The sequence below is a fragment of the Carcharhinus amblyrhynchos genome, chromosome 5 (assembly GCF_965287045.1).
Source record: "Carcharhinus amblyrhynchos chromosome 5, sCarAmb.v2.hapA, whole genome shotgun sequence".
NCBI lineage: Eukaryota > Metazoa > Chordata > Chondrichthyes > Carcharhiniformes > Carcharhinidae > Carcharhinus > Carcharhinus amblyrhynchos.
This window is the reverse complement of record NC_137328.1, coordinates 105,600,350-105,618,868: the sequence shown is the minus strand read 5'-3', so window position 1 is coordinate 105,618,868 and position 18,519 is coordinate 105,600,350. Positions and strand designations below refer to the sequence as shown.

At 43.9% G+C, this 18,519-nt stretch overlaps 1 protein-coding gene across 5 annotated transcripts in view; it reads right to left on the bottom strand.

The window, feature by feature from the left end:
• Window positions 1–18,519, bottom strand: part of LOC145343266 (sorbin and SH3 domain-containing protein 2-like) — a 283,373-nt gene that overhangs the window by 36,023 nt on the left and 228,831 nt on the right. For all 5 annotated transcript variants that reach the window (XM_080189388.1, XM_080189389.1, XM_080189390.1 and 2 more), the window contains 6 exons: window positions 16,741–18,282; window positions 12,172–12,272; window positions 7,171–7,217; window positions 4,709–4,823; window positions 4,466–4,594; window positions 2,088–2,291 (listed from right to left, as the gene is read on the bottom strand). In XM_080189388.1, the coding sequence (XP_080045514.1) occupies window positions 2,088–2,291; window positions 4,466–4,594; window positions 4,709–4,823; window positions 7,171–7,217; window positions 12,172–12,272; window positions 16,741–18,282 (2,138 nt within the window). The remainder of the gene's footprint in view (window positions 1–2,087; window positions 2,292–4,465; window positions 4,595–4,708; window positions 4,824–7,170; window positions 7,218–12,171; window positions 12,273–16,740; window positions 18,283–18,519) is intronic.

Genomic DNA, 18,519 nt, shown 5'->3' with positions numbered 1-18,519 from the left:
AAAACATTCTCAATCTCTGCAAGCTGCCCTCACAGCTACAGTTCCTTATCCCTGGAATTATTCCATGAATCTCCTTTGTACTCTCTCCAATGTCTTCACACCCTTCCTCAAGTCTGGCATTCAGAACTGGGTGCAGTACTCCAAATGAGGCCTAACTATTGTCTTATACAAATTCAACATGACCTTAAGCCTAAGCTGATGATGTTATATGTTTTATTAATTGCACTGTCAACATAACCTGCCATTTTCAATGATTCATGATGCCTTTGTTCCTATACCCTTTTAGATGTTCCCCACTCTAGGGCAGCACGATGGCACAGTGGTTAGCACTACTGCCTCATAGCATCATGGACTTGAGTTCAATTCCTGGCTTGGATCACTGTCTGTGTGGGTTTCTCCCCACGTCTGCGTGGGTTTCCTCCCACAGTCCACAGATATGCTGGTTAGGCGTATTGGCCATGCTAAATTCTCCTTCAGTGTACTCGAACAGGTGCTGGAGTGTGGTGACTAGGGGATTTTCATAGTAACTTCATTGCAGTGTGAATGTAAGCCTACTTGTGACAAATGAATAAGCTTTGACTTTAACTGTATTTATACTATCTCCAAAATTCTCCTGCCAAAATGGATCACCTTAAACTTCTCTATATTGAACTTTATCTGCCACTTGCTTGCCCACCCCACAAAAAGGTTACGTCCTTTTGAAGTTCAAGACCATCCTCATCACAGTTGACAATGTTGCCAATCTTCACATCATCTGTACATTTTGAAATCATGTCCTGCAGACCACAGTCCAGGTAATTAATATACATCAGGAAAAGCAAGGTCCCAACACTGACCCCTGAGGCACTTCATTACAAACCTTCCTCCAATCCAAAAAACAATCATTTATCACGACTCCGTTTCCTGTCACTTTCTTATTTCTTATTCAAACGCCAACTTTCCCTTTTATCCCATGAGTTAGAATTGTGCTCATTATGCCCCTCTAATACACAAAGGTGACAACACAGCTTGCCACAATCATTCACATAGCCTGCCTGAGTGTGGCTAACCAATTGGTGCCCCATTGTAGACAGAGTTAGAATCCCACTTAGTCACCAGGAGACCTTTCAGCCCATTTCGTTGAATTAGATTAACATCAGTTTGTGGTAAGATAAGAGAGTTCTAAATCCCAAGGGCTCAACAGGTTGAAAAACCAAAACAAAAAACTAGCTGCCCAAGAGTTTATCCCAACAACAAGCCAAAGCAAGTATCTAAAAGTCACAAAGAAAACAGAAAATGCTAGAAAAGCTCAGCAGGTCAGGCAGCATCCGTGGAGACAGAATAAAAATAGTTAATGTTTCCAGCCTGTATGACTCTTCTTCCGAGTTGGTAGTATTAGTGAGCGCTGAAACATTAACTCTTGTCTCCCTCTCTCTCTCTACAGGATCTACTAAGATTTTCCAAAATTTTCTATTTTCATTTCCAGTTTCCAGCATCTGCAGTATTTTGCTTCGAATTTATTCTCAGATTTGCTGTTACTTTGAGTCTCAAACAGCCCCAAAGCCGCAGTGCGATTGACAGCACATTGTTCACACAGTGATTTTGTGGCCAATTTTCTCAAACTAATCCTGAAGTCAATGCACGAGTGGAAAATAACATAGCTCTTATCATCAATAATTAGATTTCTTTGTATAAATTCTCATAATTAAAACAACAACAAAAAAGATTGAGGGTGGGATTTTCCAGCCATCTTGTGGCGTGTTTTCCAGCTGGGGAGGTGGTTCGCTGCTGGCAGGATTTTCCAGTCCTGCTGATATCTAAGGCCATTTGCATGGCTCGCCTATCAAACCGTGGGGGAACCAGTGTGGGGGGGGAGGGGGGGAAAATCATCTTCGGCAGAACCAGAAGATGTCACTGGCGGGAAGGGCTGGAAAATCCCGACCTCAGAATTCTAATTGTCTCCCTCCTATAATATTCCTGGGTGATGCGTTTCCATTATCTCCAGAGATCTTACACGTCAGTAACAGGGAAAACCCAAACTATTCTTATTTTGTCCTTTGTTTATAATGATCTCGGTAAAACGCTCAACAACGTATAGTTCCACCTACCTTTGTAGATCCCAGGCAGTGAATCCTATCACTGGAAAAGCTGAGAGGCAGCGAATGCCTGGGGTACTCTGCAGAATTCTTGGGTTGCAGCTTCTTGAGAACATCCACGTAGGTAATTGGGAAGATACCTTGCCGATTTGTCCCAGGAATCCTTCCTTCGTACCAGTTCTGGTCTACCCGCCTGACAAGGATGACCCTTTCACCCTGAGGAGAGCAGACATTTCAACTGCACATTCAGTGACACATATTCTATTACAGCACAGAGCGTGTTGTGCTTTACTTTAACCATCATCTTAGTTTAGAGTCCATGCACTGTTTACTAGTTAAAGGTAGGTCACAAGACAAACTACCCTGAGAACAAATTAAGCCTATGTTTGTTTATTTGCCATTTTTTGCTCATCCTTTTGGTTTCAGCATGGCTGACCATAATGTAGAAAGCTTTGCTAGATTTATGCTTATATTCTCCAACTAGCTGCTCATTCCAGATGACTCACATTGAAGAAAGTAGTTTTACTGATCTTAAAATCCATCTCACTAATTGGTTCCAGCAAAATGTGCAACTGAAAGAAAGAATTCATGCCCAAAGAGAGATCAACCCCATTTTTGGGCCTCCTTACTGTCACAACCAGTCTGGTAGTTCTATAAAGAGCATCATGCATCATCACCATGAAGCCATTCGCCATCAGACAGGGACGAATCACAGAAGCCTTGTAATGCTGAAGAGGTCATTTGGCCCATCAAGTCTGTGCCGACCCTCTGACAAGGCATCTTGCCCAGGCCCTGTCCCCCACCCGACACACATTTATCTCGCTAATCCCCCTAACCTACACATCTTGGGACACTAAGAGACAATTTAGTATGGCCAATCTACCTAACCCACACATCTTTGACTGTGGGAGGAAACCTGAGCAACTGGAGGAAACCCATGCAGACACAGGGAGAACGTGTAAACTCCACAGTCACCCAAGGCTGGATTTGAACCCAGGTTCGTAGCGCTGTGAGACAGCAGCGCTAACCACTGTGCCACCATCTCTTACCTACGCTGTTTGCCACACTAAATGGGATTAGCTAGATATATGCGTGTATACCTTCCAGAATCATCCATTGTGACAAGTTTGCCTGCACATTACTGATGGCCTACCATGTAAGTGTCTTATGGATTACATTGTTACAGTTAAAAGGCAATTATATGGTTAAACCGGTGGTGGATATTTGTATACCCTTAAATGGGGACAGCTGGGACACTGGCATGTTGGAGAAGAAAGCTGCTGTATTTTAGTTTTGACTTCACCAGGGACTGGAAAGATGGAAACCCATCAGGGCAAATAACCCCACCTTGTACTTTGACCCCAAGGAACCAGATGTATATGTAACCAGTGCAATGCTGCAAATACCCGCTACACTACACTGATGCAAACTTGACAATGGAAACTGAAACTGTATGAAGTTATATTCATTGGTTCTGATAGACATTGGCTTCCTTCCCCACAAAATTCCTAATTTGCTGCAGAACAATTATAAGAGATAGCTGGCATTCAACATGACCATAGGGTAACATACTACACACTGACTAAAAGAAAGACACATTTCCAATTCTCTCCAACATTACAGGCAATCTTGTTATATTCTGATAAAGAATCCCTACAGTGCAGAAGGAGGCCATTCGGCCCTTTGAGCCTGCTCCGCCATTCATCACGATCATGGCTGATTGCCCAACTCAATAGCCTGATGCTGCTTTCTTCCCATAATCTTTGATCCCATTTGCCCCAGGTGCTACATCTAGTCTCCCCTTGAATACATTCAATGTTTTGGCATCAATTACTTCCTGTGGTAAAGAGTCCCTACAGCGTAGAAGGAGGCCATTCTGTCCATCGAGCCTGCACTGACAACAATCCCACTCAGGCCTATCCTCGTAATCCCATGCATTTACCCAGCTAGACCCTCTGAATCTCAGCGGCAATTTAGCATGACCTAACCTGCATATCTTTGGAGTGTGGGAGGAAACGCAGACATGGGGAGAATGTGCAAACTCCATACAGACAGTCAGCCAAGGCTGGAATTGAACCTGGGTCCTGGTGCTGTGAGGCAGCAGTGCTAACCACTATGCCACCCATGTGTTCAGCCAGTTACGTGAATACATTCAACATTGCAACAGCAGCAGAGCAATGACTTGTAATCATTATAGATGACTCCAGCAGAAACGAAGCAGGAATAAGAATATTCTAAAATCTATTTTCAAATGGAAGACTGCAACATGCAAACGAGAGAATGAATTTTATTTTGCAGAGGCAGCTACCTATCTTCCAGATGTGTTTTTCTTTCCCCCCACAAGGAGCAATATGTCTTGAGGAGCTAAGAGTTAATGAATCCAAAATTACCTTTTTTAGTGAGAGCTCCACGTTAGTATCTGCATTAAAATTATATTTTGCAATAGCTTCCCCAAAATCTCTGGCCTCAGCTGGGGGCGGTGGTCTGACTGGCTGTGCCTTTTCTACTGGGGGCAACTTCTGCAAGAAACAAATAAACTTCACCAATTTATAACACAGTTACAAAAAGTGCAATAAGTGTTTAGCATAATGCACCAAAACAACTTGTACTGCAATAGGTAGAAAACTACAGACCTCAACGTATGAAATCGGGAAAATGCCAACTGCTCCATGGTGTTCACCTTCAAACCAATTTTGATCTATTTGTCTTATAATGTAGACAATGTTTCCTTTCTTGAATGGTAACTCCCTGTAGGTAAACATGTTTTTAATATACATTTACTGATCACAAATCATACTGCAATAGTATGGCATATCTTAGAATCCCTACAGTGCAGAAGGAGGCCTTTCAGCCCATTGAATCTGCACCAACTCTCCGACAGAGCATCTCACCCACGCCCTATTGTGGTGACCACATGGATTTACCTCACTTAATCCTCTAAACCTTGAGATACTAAGGGGTAATTCAGCATGTCCAATCCACCTAACAATGCACACCTTGGAGTGTGGGATGAAACCGGAGCACCTGGAGGAAACCCATGCAGACACGGGGGGAATGTGCAGGCTCTGCACAGACAGTAGCCCAAGGACGGATCTGAACCTGGGTCTCTGGCACCGTGGCACAGCAGCGCTAACCACCGTACCATCGTGCTGCCCAAACACTGTGCCTACCAAACAAATTTCTGCACATATCTAAAATAGTGGCCTAAATCTTCTGGTCCCACCCGATGCATGGGCTGGACAGAGAATTTGACAGACAAGCAAAATGTCCATTGATTTTGGGTGGGAATCTCTGGTCCCACAGTGGGCAGGACTGGAAGGATCCAATCAATCTGTGTCAGTTATCGCTAATCCGGTCACATTTCTGCCTTCAAGTCACATGGTTCTGGGTTCAAGCAGTGCACTGAGGAGGGTGTATCACTCTGTTAGAGCGCTGTGAGAGCTTTCGAGTGAAGCATTAATCTGAGTTCCCATCAGTGCATTCCTGAAACCGGTGGTTGTCATTATGGTTTGCCCACTGATGATTTTCAGTGTAAATTATTCACTTGTGTGCTGTTTTGATGAACAAGCAATATACTCGCAATAAATATCTGAATTGGACAATAAAATTTGGAATGAATTGAATGGAATTGCTCAGGATACCTTACAAACACTGACCCCACTCTGGGAATTTTCTCTCTTGACTTCCGAAATGCAGCTACCCAAAGAAAACCAGTGCCCTCAATCTTACTAAGTAAAATCATAGAATCCCTACAGTGCAGGAGGAAACCATTCGGCCAGTTGAGTCTGCACCAACTCTCCGAAACAGTATCTTACCCAGGCTCACCCACTGCCCTATCCCCATAAGCCCATGCATTTACTCCACTAATCCCCCTAACCTACACATCTTGGGACAGTAAGGGACAATTTAGAATGGCCAGTCCACCCAATCACACCTTTGGAGTGTGGGAGGAAACCAAAGTACCCAGAGGAAACCCACGCAGACAAGGGGGCAAAGTGCAGACTCCACACAGATAGTGACCCAAAGCTGGAATCGAACCGGGGGTCCTGGCGCTGTGAGGCAGCAGTGCTAACCACTGTGTCATCTTGCTGCCCCCTCAGAAGTGCACCATTAGAAATTCCAGTGAAATGGCTGTTGTGTCTTGGACACAGAATACGACTCTGCCCAGGTAGAACCAAGACAAGGAGAAATTTCTTCACTTAAAGGATTATGCACATTTAAAATGCTCTACCTGAGAGGGATGTGGATGTATAGTCACTGAATATTTTCAAGGCAGAGATCAAGGGGTTTTTGGATTTTCAATTTATTCATGGGACATGGGCATCGCTGTCTGAGACAGCATTTATTGCCCACTTCTAACAACCCTCCAGAGGCCATTAAAGAGTCAACCACATTGCTGTTGCTCCGGAGTCACATGTAGGCCAGACTAGGTAAGGATGGCAGATTTCCTTCTCTAAAGAACATTAGCTAAAAGAATTAAAGGGAAGGTGGAATTGAGGTAAGAAATTGACCATGATCATATTGAATTAGGGACTAAGATTTGAAGGCCAAATGGTTATTGCTGGTCCGATTACTTCTGTTACATAGAAACAGAACAAACTATAAAGTAAAATCTTTATTTATTAGTCACAAGTAAGCTTACATTAACACTGCAATGAAGTTACTGTGAAAATCTCCACACTCCAGAGCCTGTTTGGTTACACTGAGGGAGAATTTAGCATGGCCAATGCACTTAACCAGCATGTCTTTCGGACTTTGGGAGGAAACCCATGCAGACACGAGGAGAATGTGCAAACTCTGCACAAACAGTGACCCAAGCTGGGAATCAAATCCTTGGTTCCGGCGCTGTGAGGCAGCAGTGCTAACCACTGTGCCGCCCCAGTAGAGAAGTATAGAAAGTACCATTGACAAGACATTGTGCTGATGGTATTCTATGTATCTTTGGTGGACACAAACGTGATTGCTGACACTCTCCCATCCAAACCTCGAGGGATCTATTCACTGACCCCTTCAGGATCAAATCTTAAGGTTAAAAAGCGAATATTTACAGAATATTAAAAAGAAAGGTCACAATAAACAAGGCAACAATACTTACTTTGACGTTTGAGCTTTAAAATCGTAAATTGCTTTCGCAGGCTGTCTCTGAAAAGGAGAAAATAAGTTTCAGAAAGAATAAGTGCTGAAGTGCAAAGCAAACGCACTGATGAAACATTTGTTCTGTGACATCCACTGGCTGGAGAAAACATCCAGCAGAAACCATTCTCTCATGGTACAGCCCACTGGTCATTCACCCGGCTTTGCCCAGCCGTAGTGAGGCCATTTGAACCCTTCCTGGACTGGTCAAAGCATCAGCGCAGCCACCCACCATCAGTGAGAATGGCAAGACCTGGCTGTAACTGTGGTGCAAGCTTACCAGTGACTCACTTTGTTGAGGAGTACCCATTGATTAACCTTGAAGGTGGGTTTAAAGAACTTCATTTAGCCACTAACAAGGTTATTGCCTGGCTATATGATTATGCACAGGCTAAGTAAAGAAATAAGCCACTAACATTATGACGCTGGTATAATGGCATAATTAAACAGTTTGAGTTTTCAAAAATATGACCAGATGTTAGACATAAAAGATAAAGATGTGGATGCTATTGGTTTGTACGACCCAAATCTGGCACTGTCCTACTAACTGTGAGTATTGATTGGGAGGATTCATTCAAACACAACCTTTATTCAAACACAAGTTAAGCTCTGCTGAACTAAGTCAATCTAATGTCAACACCGAGTAGAAGATGTGTCAGATCGTGGACCGCTGGTCTTGCACAGCCCCAAGCTGAAACCTCCTTCCCGTTCCCAAGCTGCCCAGACAACTTGCAATTTCAAATCCTCACTTTAACAAAGCTGAAACCCTTTCTCTGTTCGAAGGATAATTCTGCTTTGTCCTTCCCTCGGATTGTCACAACTCTCTCTTGCGGCAACAGTGAACGCCACAATGGGGCCATTCTTAGTATCATCCGTTACGAAAAGGAGCAATCTAGCTTCCATTGCTGGAGCGAAGCCAATACGTGGCAGCAGGTTGGATGCTGTGTAACGACGCAATAATTCTAGAATCTCACTGGGGAACCACATTCCTCGGGTACACCAAATATTTTTGTTCATATGATTCTGCTTGTTTCTGTCGGTCTTGGCTCAGTGGTAACACTTTTGCTTTCATATCAAAGTTTGTGAGTTTAAGTCCCACTCCAGGACTGGATCACAAAAATCATGGTTGTGACTCTTGTGCAGTGTTCGGGGAGCGTTGCAACTCCTGTGCAGTGCTTGGAGTACTGCAACTCCGGCACAACGCTTGTGGAGTTCTGCAACTCCCGTGCAGTGCTTGGAGTACTGCAACTCCAGCACAACGCTTGAGGAGTTCTGCAACTCCTGTGCAGAGGAAGAGTTCTTGGAATGCTGCCGGGATAGTTTCCTCGAACAGTGCGTGTTGGAGCCGACGAGGGAGAGAGCTATCTTGGATCTGGTGCTATGTAATGAGGCGGGTAGAATTAGGGACCTTGTGGTGAAGGATCCTCTTGGGGAGAGTGATCATTGTATGGTGGAGTTTCTGGTGCAGATGGAGGAGGAGAAAGTGGGTTCCCGGACACGCGTCCTTTGTTTGAACAGAGGGGAGTACGGTAGGATGAGAGAAGAATTGGCGAATGTGGACTGGGGGAGCGCGTTGGAGGGAGGGTCTGCTGAGGAGCAGTGAAGGATCTTTAAGGAGATCTTTCTTGGTGCTCAGCAGAAATTTATTCCAATGGTCAAAAAGGATAGTAGGAGGAGAGGTAATAAGCCGTGGATAACGAAGGAGGTGAAGGAAAGTGTTAAACTAAAAGCGGAGGAATTTAGAGTAGCTAAGAGTAGTGGGCGAGAAGAGGATTGGGAGAGGTTTAAATGTCAACAAAGATTGACAAAGAAGTTGATAAAGAAGGGTAGGAGAAACTATGAAGCTGGGCTAGCGCTTAATAGAAAAAAGGATAGCAAGAGTTTTTATAAATATATAAAAAGAGGCTGGCTAGGGTGAATGTTGGTCCTTTAGAGGATGAGAAAGGGGACCTAGTGGTAGGGGATGGGGATATGGCTAAGGTATTGAATAACTTTTTTGTTTCTGTCTTCACGGAAAAGGACGTGAATAATTTGCCGGGTGTTAGCGATGGAAAGGTGGTAGGACTGGAGGGTCTTAATGACATTACTGTTACTAGAGAGGCGGTGCTCGACAGACTGGAGGGACTGATTGTGGACAAGTCCCCAGGACCGGATGGAATGCATCCGAGGGTTCTGAAAGAAATGGCGGAGGTGATAGTGGATGCCTTGGTGGTTATTTTCCAGACGTCGCTGGATTCCGGGGAAGTGCCGGATGATTGGAAAACGGCTAATGTTACGCCGTTGTTTAAGAAGGGTGCCAGGCAAAAGGCGGGGAATTATAGGCCGGTTAGTTTAACGTCTGTGGTAGGTAAAATGTTAGAATCCGTCATCAAGGAGGAAATTGCGAGGCATCTTGAAGGGAATTGCTTGATAGAGCAGACGCAGCACGGTTTCATTAAAGGGAAGTCGTGTCTGACAAATTTACTGGAGTTCTATGAGGATGTGTCTAGGGCGGTGGATAGAGGAGAGCCGGTGGATGTGGTCTTTCTAGATTTTCAGAAGGCGTTTGACAAAGTACCTCACAAGAGGTTATTGCAGAAGGTCAAGGGACATGGAGTTGGGGGTAGGGTGTTAGTGTGGATAGAGGATTGGTTGTCAAATAGGAGGCAGAGAGTGGGGGTCAACGGGTGCTATTCGGATTGGCGGATGGTGACTAGTGGAGTGCCCCAGGGGTCAGTGCTGGGGCCTCAGCTTTTTACCATTTATATAGATGATCTGGAGGAGGGAACCGAGTGTAGGGTGTCGAAATTTGCTGATGACACCAAGATTGGGGGAACGGCAAATTGTGCGGAGGGTGTGGAGAGTCTGCAGAAGGATCTAGATAGGCTGGGCGAATGGGCCAGGAAATGGCAAATGGAATTTAATGTTGGCAAGTGTGAGGTGGTCCACTTTGGTAGGAAGAATGGTAGGAAGGACTATTACTTACGGGGCGAAAAACTGCAGCAGGCGACGGTGCAGAGGGACCTCGGGGTCCTTGTGCATGAGTCGCAAAAACCCAGCTTGCAGGTGCAGCAGGTGGTCAGGAAGGCAAATGGGATGCTGGCCTTCATAGCGAGGGGGATTGAATATAAAAGTAGGGAGGTCTTGCTGCAGCTGTACAGGGCATTGGTGAGGCCGCAGCTGGAGTACTGTGTGCAGTTTTGGGCGCCGCACCTGCGCAAAGATATTTTGGCCTTGGAGGGAGTGCAGAGGAGGTTTACTAGGCTGATACCGGAGTTGAGGGGGTCGAGCTATGAGGAGAGGCTGAATAAACTGGGCTTGTACTCATTAGAGTTTAGAAGAATGAGGGGAGATCTCATTGAGACGTATAAGATGATGAATGGGATGGATAGGATAGAGGTGGAGAGACTCTTCCCGCTCAAAAAAGACAGTAGGACTAGGGGGCACAGCCTCAAGATAAAAGGGGGGCGGTTTAGAACGGAGTTGAGGAGGAACTTCTTCACTCAAAGGGTGGTGAATCTCTGGAATTTTCTGCCCGTTGAAGTGGTGGAAGCTGCCTCGCTAAATATTTTTAAGACGCGGGTTGATGGGTTCTTGATAAGAGAGGGGATTAAGGGTTATGGGGAGAGGGCGGGAAAGTGGAACTGAGCAGCGACAGATCAGCCATGATCTTATTGAATGGCGGGGCAGGCTCGAAGGGCTAGATGGCCTACTCCTGCTCCTATTTCTTATGTTCTTATGTTCAGTGCTTGGAGGGGTGCTACAACTATTTGTATGAACATGTTCTCACACGATAAATGGGTTTTACTTGTGCTAGGACATGTTACAATGTTACAACATACATTCACAGCTCATGATCAGCTAATCTTGGCAGAGACCACGATCTCGTGTACAGTGCACGATCAGAGGTCAGAACCAATTAGTGTCGGCCACCTCTGCAAATATGTTTAATTAACCAATCACTGTGAATAGGTGTTCTCTGAAATAATGTACAATAATGGCTGTCAGAGAGAGAACAACGGGAGACTGCAAACATCATGCAAGAAAAATGGAACTCCCAATAAACTCACACGCTTATTCCAGATTACCAGGTGTCTGTGAATCCGTGAACCTCACACCATGCTGCTGTTTCGAAGTAGAGCAGAGGACCTTTCCCTGGGGTCCGAGCTGATATTTATCCCCGAGTCACCATCACAAAACTAAAGATCATTAAAACTAAAGGACATTACTACACTGTGGGAACTTGCTGTGTACAATCTGGCTGCAACGTTTCACACATTAAAGCAATGACTATAGTTCAAAAAATACTTTACTTGCAGTAAAGTGATCAGGAGAGAGGCAATATTTCTTTCTTAAGACAGGTAACTAAGTTGAAAAATCTCATTTTCCTTATGTTTACAATGGCTGCTGAGGTTTACAAGAATATCATAGAATCCCTACAGTGCAGAAAGAGGCATCTGGCCCATCAAGTTTGCACCAACCACAATCCCATCCAGGCCCTATGCCCTTAACCCCATCTATTTAGCCTGCTAGTCCCCCTAACACTAAGGGGGCAATTTAACGTGGCCAATCAACCTAACCTGCAAATCTGCGGAGTGTGGGAGGAAACCGGCGTACTTGGAGGAAACCCACGCAGACATGGGGAGAATTTGAAGACCCAACAGACAGTGAGCCAAGCTGGGAATCAAACCCTGGTCCCTGGCACTGAGGCAGCAGTGCTAACCACTATGCCACCGTGCTGCCCTTATCTGCACAACAATGCAACTTGAATATAACCACATGGAGGAATAGGGACACATTCAAAGAGTTCTGACCCGAGTTAGATACAGCTTAAAACCCTTGCAGTATTAACTCAAAATATTTTAACAACAGTTTACTGGGGAACTTGACAAAAAGTTTAGCTTGTAACATTCTATAAATCCACATCTAGATACAAAATACTACAATAATTGGTAGTATTGTGGTGTTGTCTCTTTTCAATTACCTCTTTCTCTTCTGGTTTCCTACGAGGTTCTTCTGTCGGTGCTCTGCGATCTTTTAACGTTGCTCGTCCCATCTCTGAGGCAATCCTATGAGAATCCTGATCTATTCGAAAAAAGAGGCAATAAAGTAAGCAACAAGCCGTTGTCCACACCGTGGATAAGATGGAGTGGGTTTTTTTTGGACTGCTTGGTCAAAAGACATACCCATATTTATGAATTGACTGGAATGTTGCCACTAATCCCAAAGGGTTTTCAAATACCCTCCTTGGGTAATTGTAGGAAAAATGCAGGCTCCCGGATAATTGCCATTTCTCAGAGGAATGGTCAGATTTCTGAGCACAGTCAGTCAATCTACGGTTGCTTCGATCTTTCTGGCATTTTACGTGGCTGGGTTCAACAAAACATATGAGTGTCCATGAATAAACCTCATCTGGGTTTGTGCTGATGAAGGGACGCGAGGGTAAAAGTTGCAGCTTCCACTAATAGAGCTGGCAGCAGTGGAATACAGCTGAGTACAGCCAAGGCTCAGAAAATGCAAAACAACAGCATTCCCTGACTTTCTTAAAACAACGCTCCAAAATTGTTTCAAAACTGCATGAAACCTTGTGTACGAGCACTGCACTCTCAGTTTTAAACTGGTCATCAGGCTTGCTTCCCATTATTTTGACCACTGTATTTCTAGAGTGGGATGCCTGACTAAATACTTGCCCTCACATACGCTTTATAATTTTATTTCTGGCAATAGTCACTAAAAAGTCATCACTAGCAGAACTCGAGAAGACCTAATAGTTTTTTTTAAAAGAAAAATTGAACGACTTACATTCGGGCGACAGAATATACAGCATGTTGCTTATTTCTGTGTCATTTGTCACCCAGAAACCCCACTGCTATCTATAAGTCTATAAGCTAAAAGCACACGAGAATATGTTGCACGGTATTCATTTAGTTTCTATTCTAAATTTACTAACCACTTCTTTAAGGCATGCTGACTGGACTTGTTTTCATTGGTAACTGCACAGTGGAATTACTCAAGTGCTAAATATTCCCCACAGGTTATTCAGTTCGTAATCAGGAGTTCATAATTAGGCAAAGCCACATCTCGGCTATCCAGTCCTAGCCTGACAATCGCTTCTCGTTGCAAACAGATATTCCTAAGTTTAACACAAAACAATTTAGTAATTTTTTTTTTTACAGCAATCGAAAATAGCCGTGGGACTTCAGAAGCATCACTTACCCTTAAAGTCTGCACTGGTTAGCACTCAGCTGAGTAATATAACTGGCACCAGACTTGGCATCACAGGAGCAGCAGTCAGGCGACACGGAGCGCATATTATAGGATATGATGAGGGAACAGCCAACCAGAAAAGGTTTTTTTTTTACATTTCAGGGGCAGCATCACTGTATTGGTAGATTTTTACTGACTGCACCCGTGTCAGTTTGGCATCATGCCAGGTTGGGTACTGCTGGGCATTTTCAAATTTTCCTCAAATTTCAAGAAGTGATGCATCTATCGTCTGCAAACCTTCTCAATCATCCACAAATTGGTAATTTTTAAAAGTTCATCCTATTTAAGCAATCCTTGCATATAATATTTTAGAATCCACACAAGCTAACATGAAGTGATTAGCTACATAATATTCTCAGTTAAGCCTCCATCGTGAGCAGTGTAGGAAGGTATGGTTGCAGCTCTACTTTTCAGCACTTCCTAGTTAAACCCCTTTGCCCCTCCACTCCTCTATGTGCCTTCAGAAACTCTCCTATCCTGGCTTATGTTCTCTCCCTTCACCTGCTCTCTCCCTGGAGCACACAGCGCATTTACCAACAATCTCATTCTTCAACTTTTCTCCGACTTATCCTTCGCTGAAAATTTAAATCTGGACTAGTCTTCCTGAAGATAATCTGGCCAAAGTTAGGAACGGGCAGCATGGTGGCACAGTGCTTAGTGCTGCTGCCTTACAGCACCAAAGACCCAGGTTCGATTCTGGGCTTGGGTCACTATCTGTGTAGAGTTAGCATGTTCCCCCTGCCTCTGGATATTCCGGTTTCCTCTCACAGTCCAAAGATGTACGGGTTAGGTGGATTGGCCATGTTAAATTGCTGCTAGTGTCAGGGGGACTAGCAGGGTAAATATGTGGGGTTACCGGGTTAGGGCTTGGGTGGGATTGCTTTCAGTGCAAACTCGATGGGCCGTATGGCCTCTTTGTGCACTGTAAGGATTCTATGATTCTATGCATGAAAACGGGGAGAGGAGGATTTTTTTTTTTAAGTACTTAAATTGGAATCTGGACGGTCAATAGTGCAATGTTGTGGTGGAGCAATGGTATTCTGACGAACTTAACCTGATCCACAAAATAACTAGAATCAAAGTCAATTCCCCTGTGCTCAGAAGTAGCACAATGACCTGGGCAATTAATGAGAAAGGGCCATTAAATGGGTGCTCAGATTCCTTGCTGACATGGGAATAAGCAGGGGTAATATCGCCAGTTCTGTGTTGCTCCTTCAAGTAATGTTTTGGATTTCCAATGTGCATATTTAGTACCATTTGATTTGTAAAATGTTTGTTATCTCCAGGCAAATGAATTAAGACCAAGCAGGGCAAAAAAAAATCATGCTGCTTTTAACAGTCTACGTGTAGTTTGCTATCCATGAATTCAAATGAGAACATAAGAATGATTGAAAAAGCAATAAATACTTAAACTAGTCCAAACTCATTTCTCCCTCTGGTCCCATATATACTGTACCTGAACTATTGTTATTACCTATATGTATATATATATATATAAAATGGTTTTAACAGTGCAACACTGAAGTATGATTAACTATAGCAACACGATGGTTATGGATGGCTGGTCACAACATCTCTTAATAGAATCGGGAACTCTTCCAAAGCCTATTTTTTTCACTTTTTAAATAGAACATGTTGGCAAGGCTCCAGGAAGTCAAGGCACAGGGAGCAAGTTAAAAGGTCAATTAAAAATGGATACATTCTTTGTTTCCCCTGCTTAAAGCGAAAGAACTTTATTTCCAAGTGTGTTGGTGGCATCGCATCCAGCTGCATTCCTAGTCGAATGGGGGCTGGTGCAGCTAGCACCAGGTTAAATTCTGGAGTGGATCTGAATCATTCAAACAGAGAGGGAGAAGAGTGAAAACAGAACTTACAGCAACATTTAAAAGCAAAATAAAAATATCGGCCTGTAATCTTGGGTTGCAATGTCGGTGAAGCTGTCTGCGCTCATCATCATTACTGTAAAAAATTGGCAGCAACTCCTGGTATCCACGGGTACAGTTAAATGCGGAGATCCTAAAGTTGCAGTTGGGTGGTCCCTTGTTCCTTCACAGGGGGCATTGTTGCAGTCTTTGCTGATGCAGTCAGCATCAAATCGCTAATCTGAAGCGCGCCTTAACTTTTGAACAATAAAAACCATTGATAATGTTACATTTTGCCAACTGATGTTGCAATGGCGTACTAAGTCACAATTACTACTGAACAACCTCTCTGACCCTGATGTGTGGAGAGTGAAATAACATTCAAAAAAATTCCCATTCAAAAAAATTACAATTCAGCTTGCTTGATGTCTACTGTATTCCTGCAGTCCACAGACAGCACCCAATTTAAAGTCAAACCAAAATAAGGTGGGGGGTGGGGGGAAATTGATGCTCCAATACCCACTAAATCTTCATGGACAGCCTTGAATCATGGCCAGTGGCACGAGGCATCACTTCACCACTGACCGTAGGATCTGAGCCAAAGCATACGGAGGTGGAGGAGGGGAGGGAGATGGGATTACAGTAGAAAGCTCTGGTGGGAGGGTTTGTTCTGACACGGGCTGAATGGGTTAAAGGTTGCCTTATATGTTTAGACAATTCATTATAAAGCCACTTTCCAATTTAATCTATCAACTGAGGAAAACTCATGCTAAATTTGATCTCAAAAAAAAAATCAAGAGCAAAGATGCATTTTATGTCTGCTTCCCCCTCACCTCCTGACTGTGCTTAAAAAAAAAAGTGTATTCCTTTGATAAACAGGAAAATCAATCTGAACAAAGTAAGGTCCTGGAATCAATAATAAAGTCAAAACACAGATACTGCAATTAACCTGTTCGTGAAATTCATTCTGGCCATTCATCATTAGGAATTACTTGCTGTATATTATATGGATAGATGTATATCACTATGTTTGATGCTAGGTAAAAATACTCCTTCGCTTAATTAACATGTATTGAAATTTTAAAGCATTTCAGAATTATTCATAAGCTAAACTGAAAACCAATGATGGTGATGAGTGAGAAACCTTCATCCAATAGGTCTCAACCATTTAATTTAGATTTTTTTTTATTTTGCTTTCCTCCTCACCTAATTATGCACAACTGTCTTGTGCACACACTAGGTGCAGCGTCCCAATGCTGTATATATGGGGGCCATATACATCCTGACTTTAACAGTTGTCTAAAGATAATATTTTATCACCCTGTTAAAATTTACAGTGTAGATGGCAGAATGGATGAAGCATGAATGGTTTGATGATCACACAATTCCCAGACACACAATGAAGAGAATGGTTTATATGCCACCTTGGTAGTACGCGTAATCGTTCTCTGGATTGTTGTTGGTGTCCATGTCCTGATAAGAGGCACTAAAAGGATTTTTTTCATAATCACACTGGTACAAAGGAAAATTAACCTCCTCCTCTTGTTGCTCAGAAGGTTGCGGACTCCCTTTCTTCCTTAGAACCTTGAGGGAGGAATTTCTCTCAGGAATATCTGGGAGCAGTTCAGTTATAAGTCGGTGCAGTATGCTGTTATCCGGCAGGCTGCCGCGCCTCTTCTCCGCTTTGATGTGATCGTAGATATCTTTCAAAGCAGAATCCAGTGCCTCAAACACGGATTTAGATTTTGGCTTTTCAGTTTTTCTTTGGGGTGGCAAGCCCTTTTTCCTCCGGAAAGGCACTGGGCTGACGAGGAATGCCAGCTTGGAAAGGTTGGACTCTGCTTCGGGTTTCTTCGGAGCTGTCCTCTTCTCTTGGCTTGCCCTTTCGTGCTTCAGCATAGTGGTGAACCTGGTGTACGAGGCTGGGCACCTGCCCTTGCAGGTGCTGAGAAGATGCTTATGGTAATGGGGGTGGTGGCCGGAGCCGTAAAAGCTTTCGGAAGAGGTGAACGAGTAATGGTCAAAGTCACTTTCACTACAAAACGAAGAGCCTTCAATCGGGATGCAGTCACTGAGGTCCGAGACTACTGCCTCATGGTCACTGTCCATTTCCAAATGTTCAAACCTTGACGCTAGTCTTTGCTGGTTCTCGTTGGTAACTTTGATATGAATTGGCATCATTGCTTTATGTTGCTGCATCATAGACATTTTTCTGCCTTGATTTTCCTCATCTAGCAAAGATTCGATAGATAATCGTCGTCTCGGGAAGACTGCCTTATTAGCAGCTGTAAAAGTTTCAGATAGAATCACATTGTCCAGATTGGGCATAGATTTTGACTTGATAAGTTTTTCAAATTCTGAGATTCTGGTTGGTACCATATCCCTAGGTACCTCATTGGAAAACTCTTTCCATTCTGAAAGGATGCCCCTGTGCTGCTCTTGCTCATACTGCAACACCCTGGACTTCACAGTGCAAATTACTTCTGGGTTTATTAATTCCTTGCGGTTTATGTGGTGCATTTTCTTGTACAACTTCAAGAAGCCTTTGCCGCCACGGGCTGACTTGCAATGAATCCGTGACCGATGGGGCTTCCCACTCCCAGTCCCATGAGGCGACAGCCAATCTCTAGAGTATTCCCCTTTGGGCTGCCCCTCGCAAAGCAGTGACACCATGCTCTCTGACTTTGTCTGCTCCTCCTGAACCTCGACGTAGTTGTTCTGCAGCAGGTCGTCACAGCTGCGAGACTTTAGCTTTGGTGAAGTTGCTTCATCCGTGCTGCTCCAAGCCTCCGCGTTCTGCCGGTTGAGGTGCCAGCCGTTCTTGAACAGGACAGATCTTTTTGGGCTAGGTGTAATTACAACCAGGGGCTGGTTATAGCGACCACTGTGACCTAACTCATGAGAGGCACTCTGACTCTGAAGTACACAGCTAAGAAGGGGTGGGTATGATTTGCTAATATCCCCACCTTTGAGATCCATAGAGCAGCATGGTTAAAAGAGAGACAAGTCCAGAATTAACAGGCATACAAGACAGTATTTTAGCAGCAGAAAAGCAAAGATGCAAGAAGAGTGCATGAACATAATTACTATCTAATGTACTTAGCCATATCTGGGAAAATGCCACTGTGAAGATTAATACATGTAATACATGTATTAATACATGTGTAACATGTATTACCTTAGACTTGACGTTCCTCGCATTG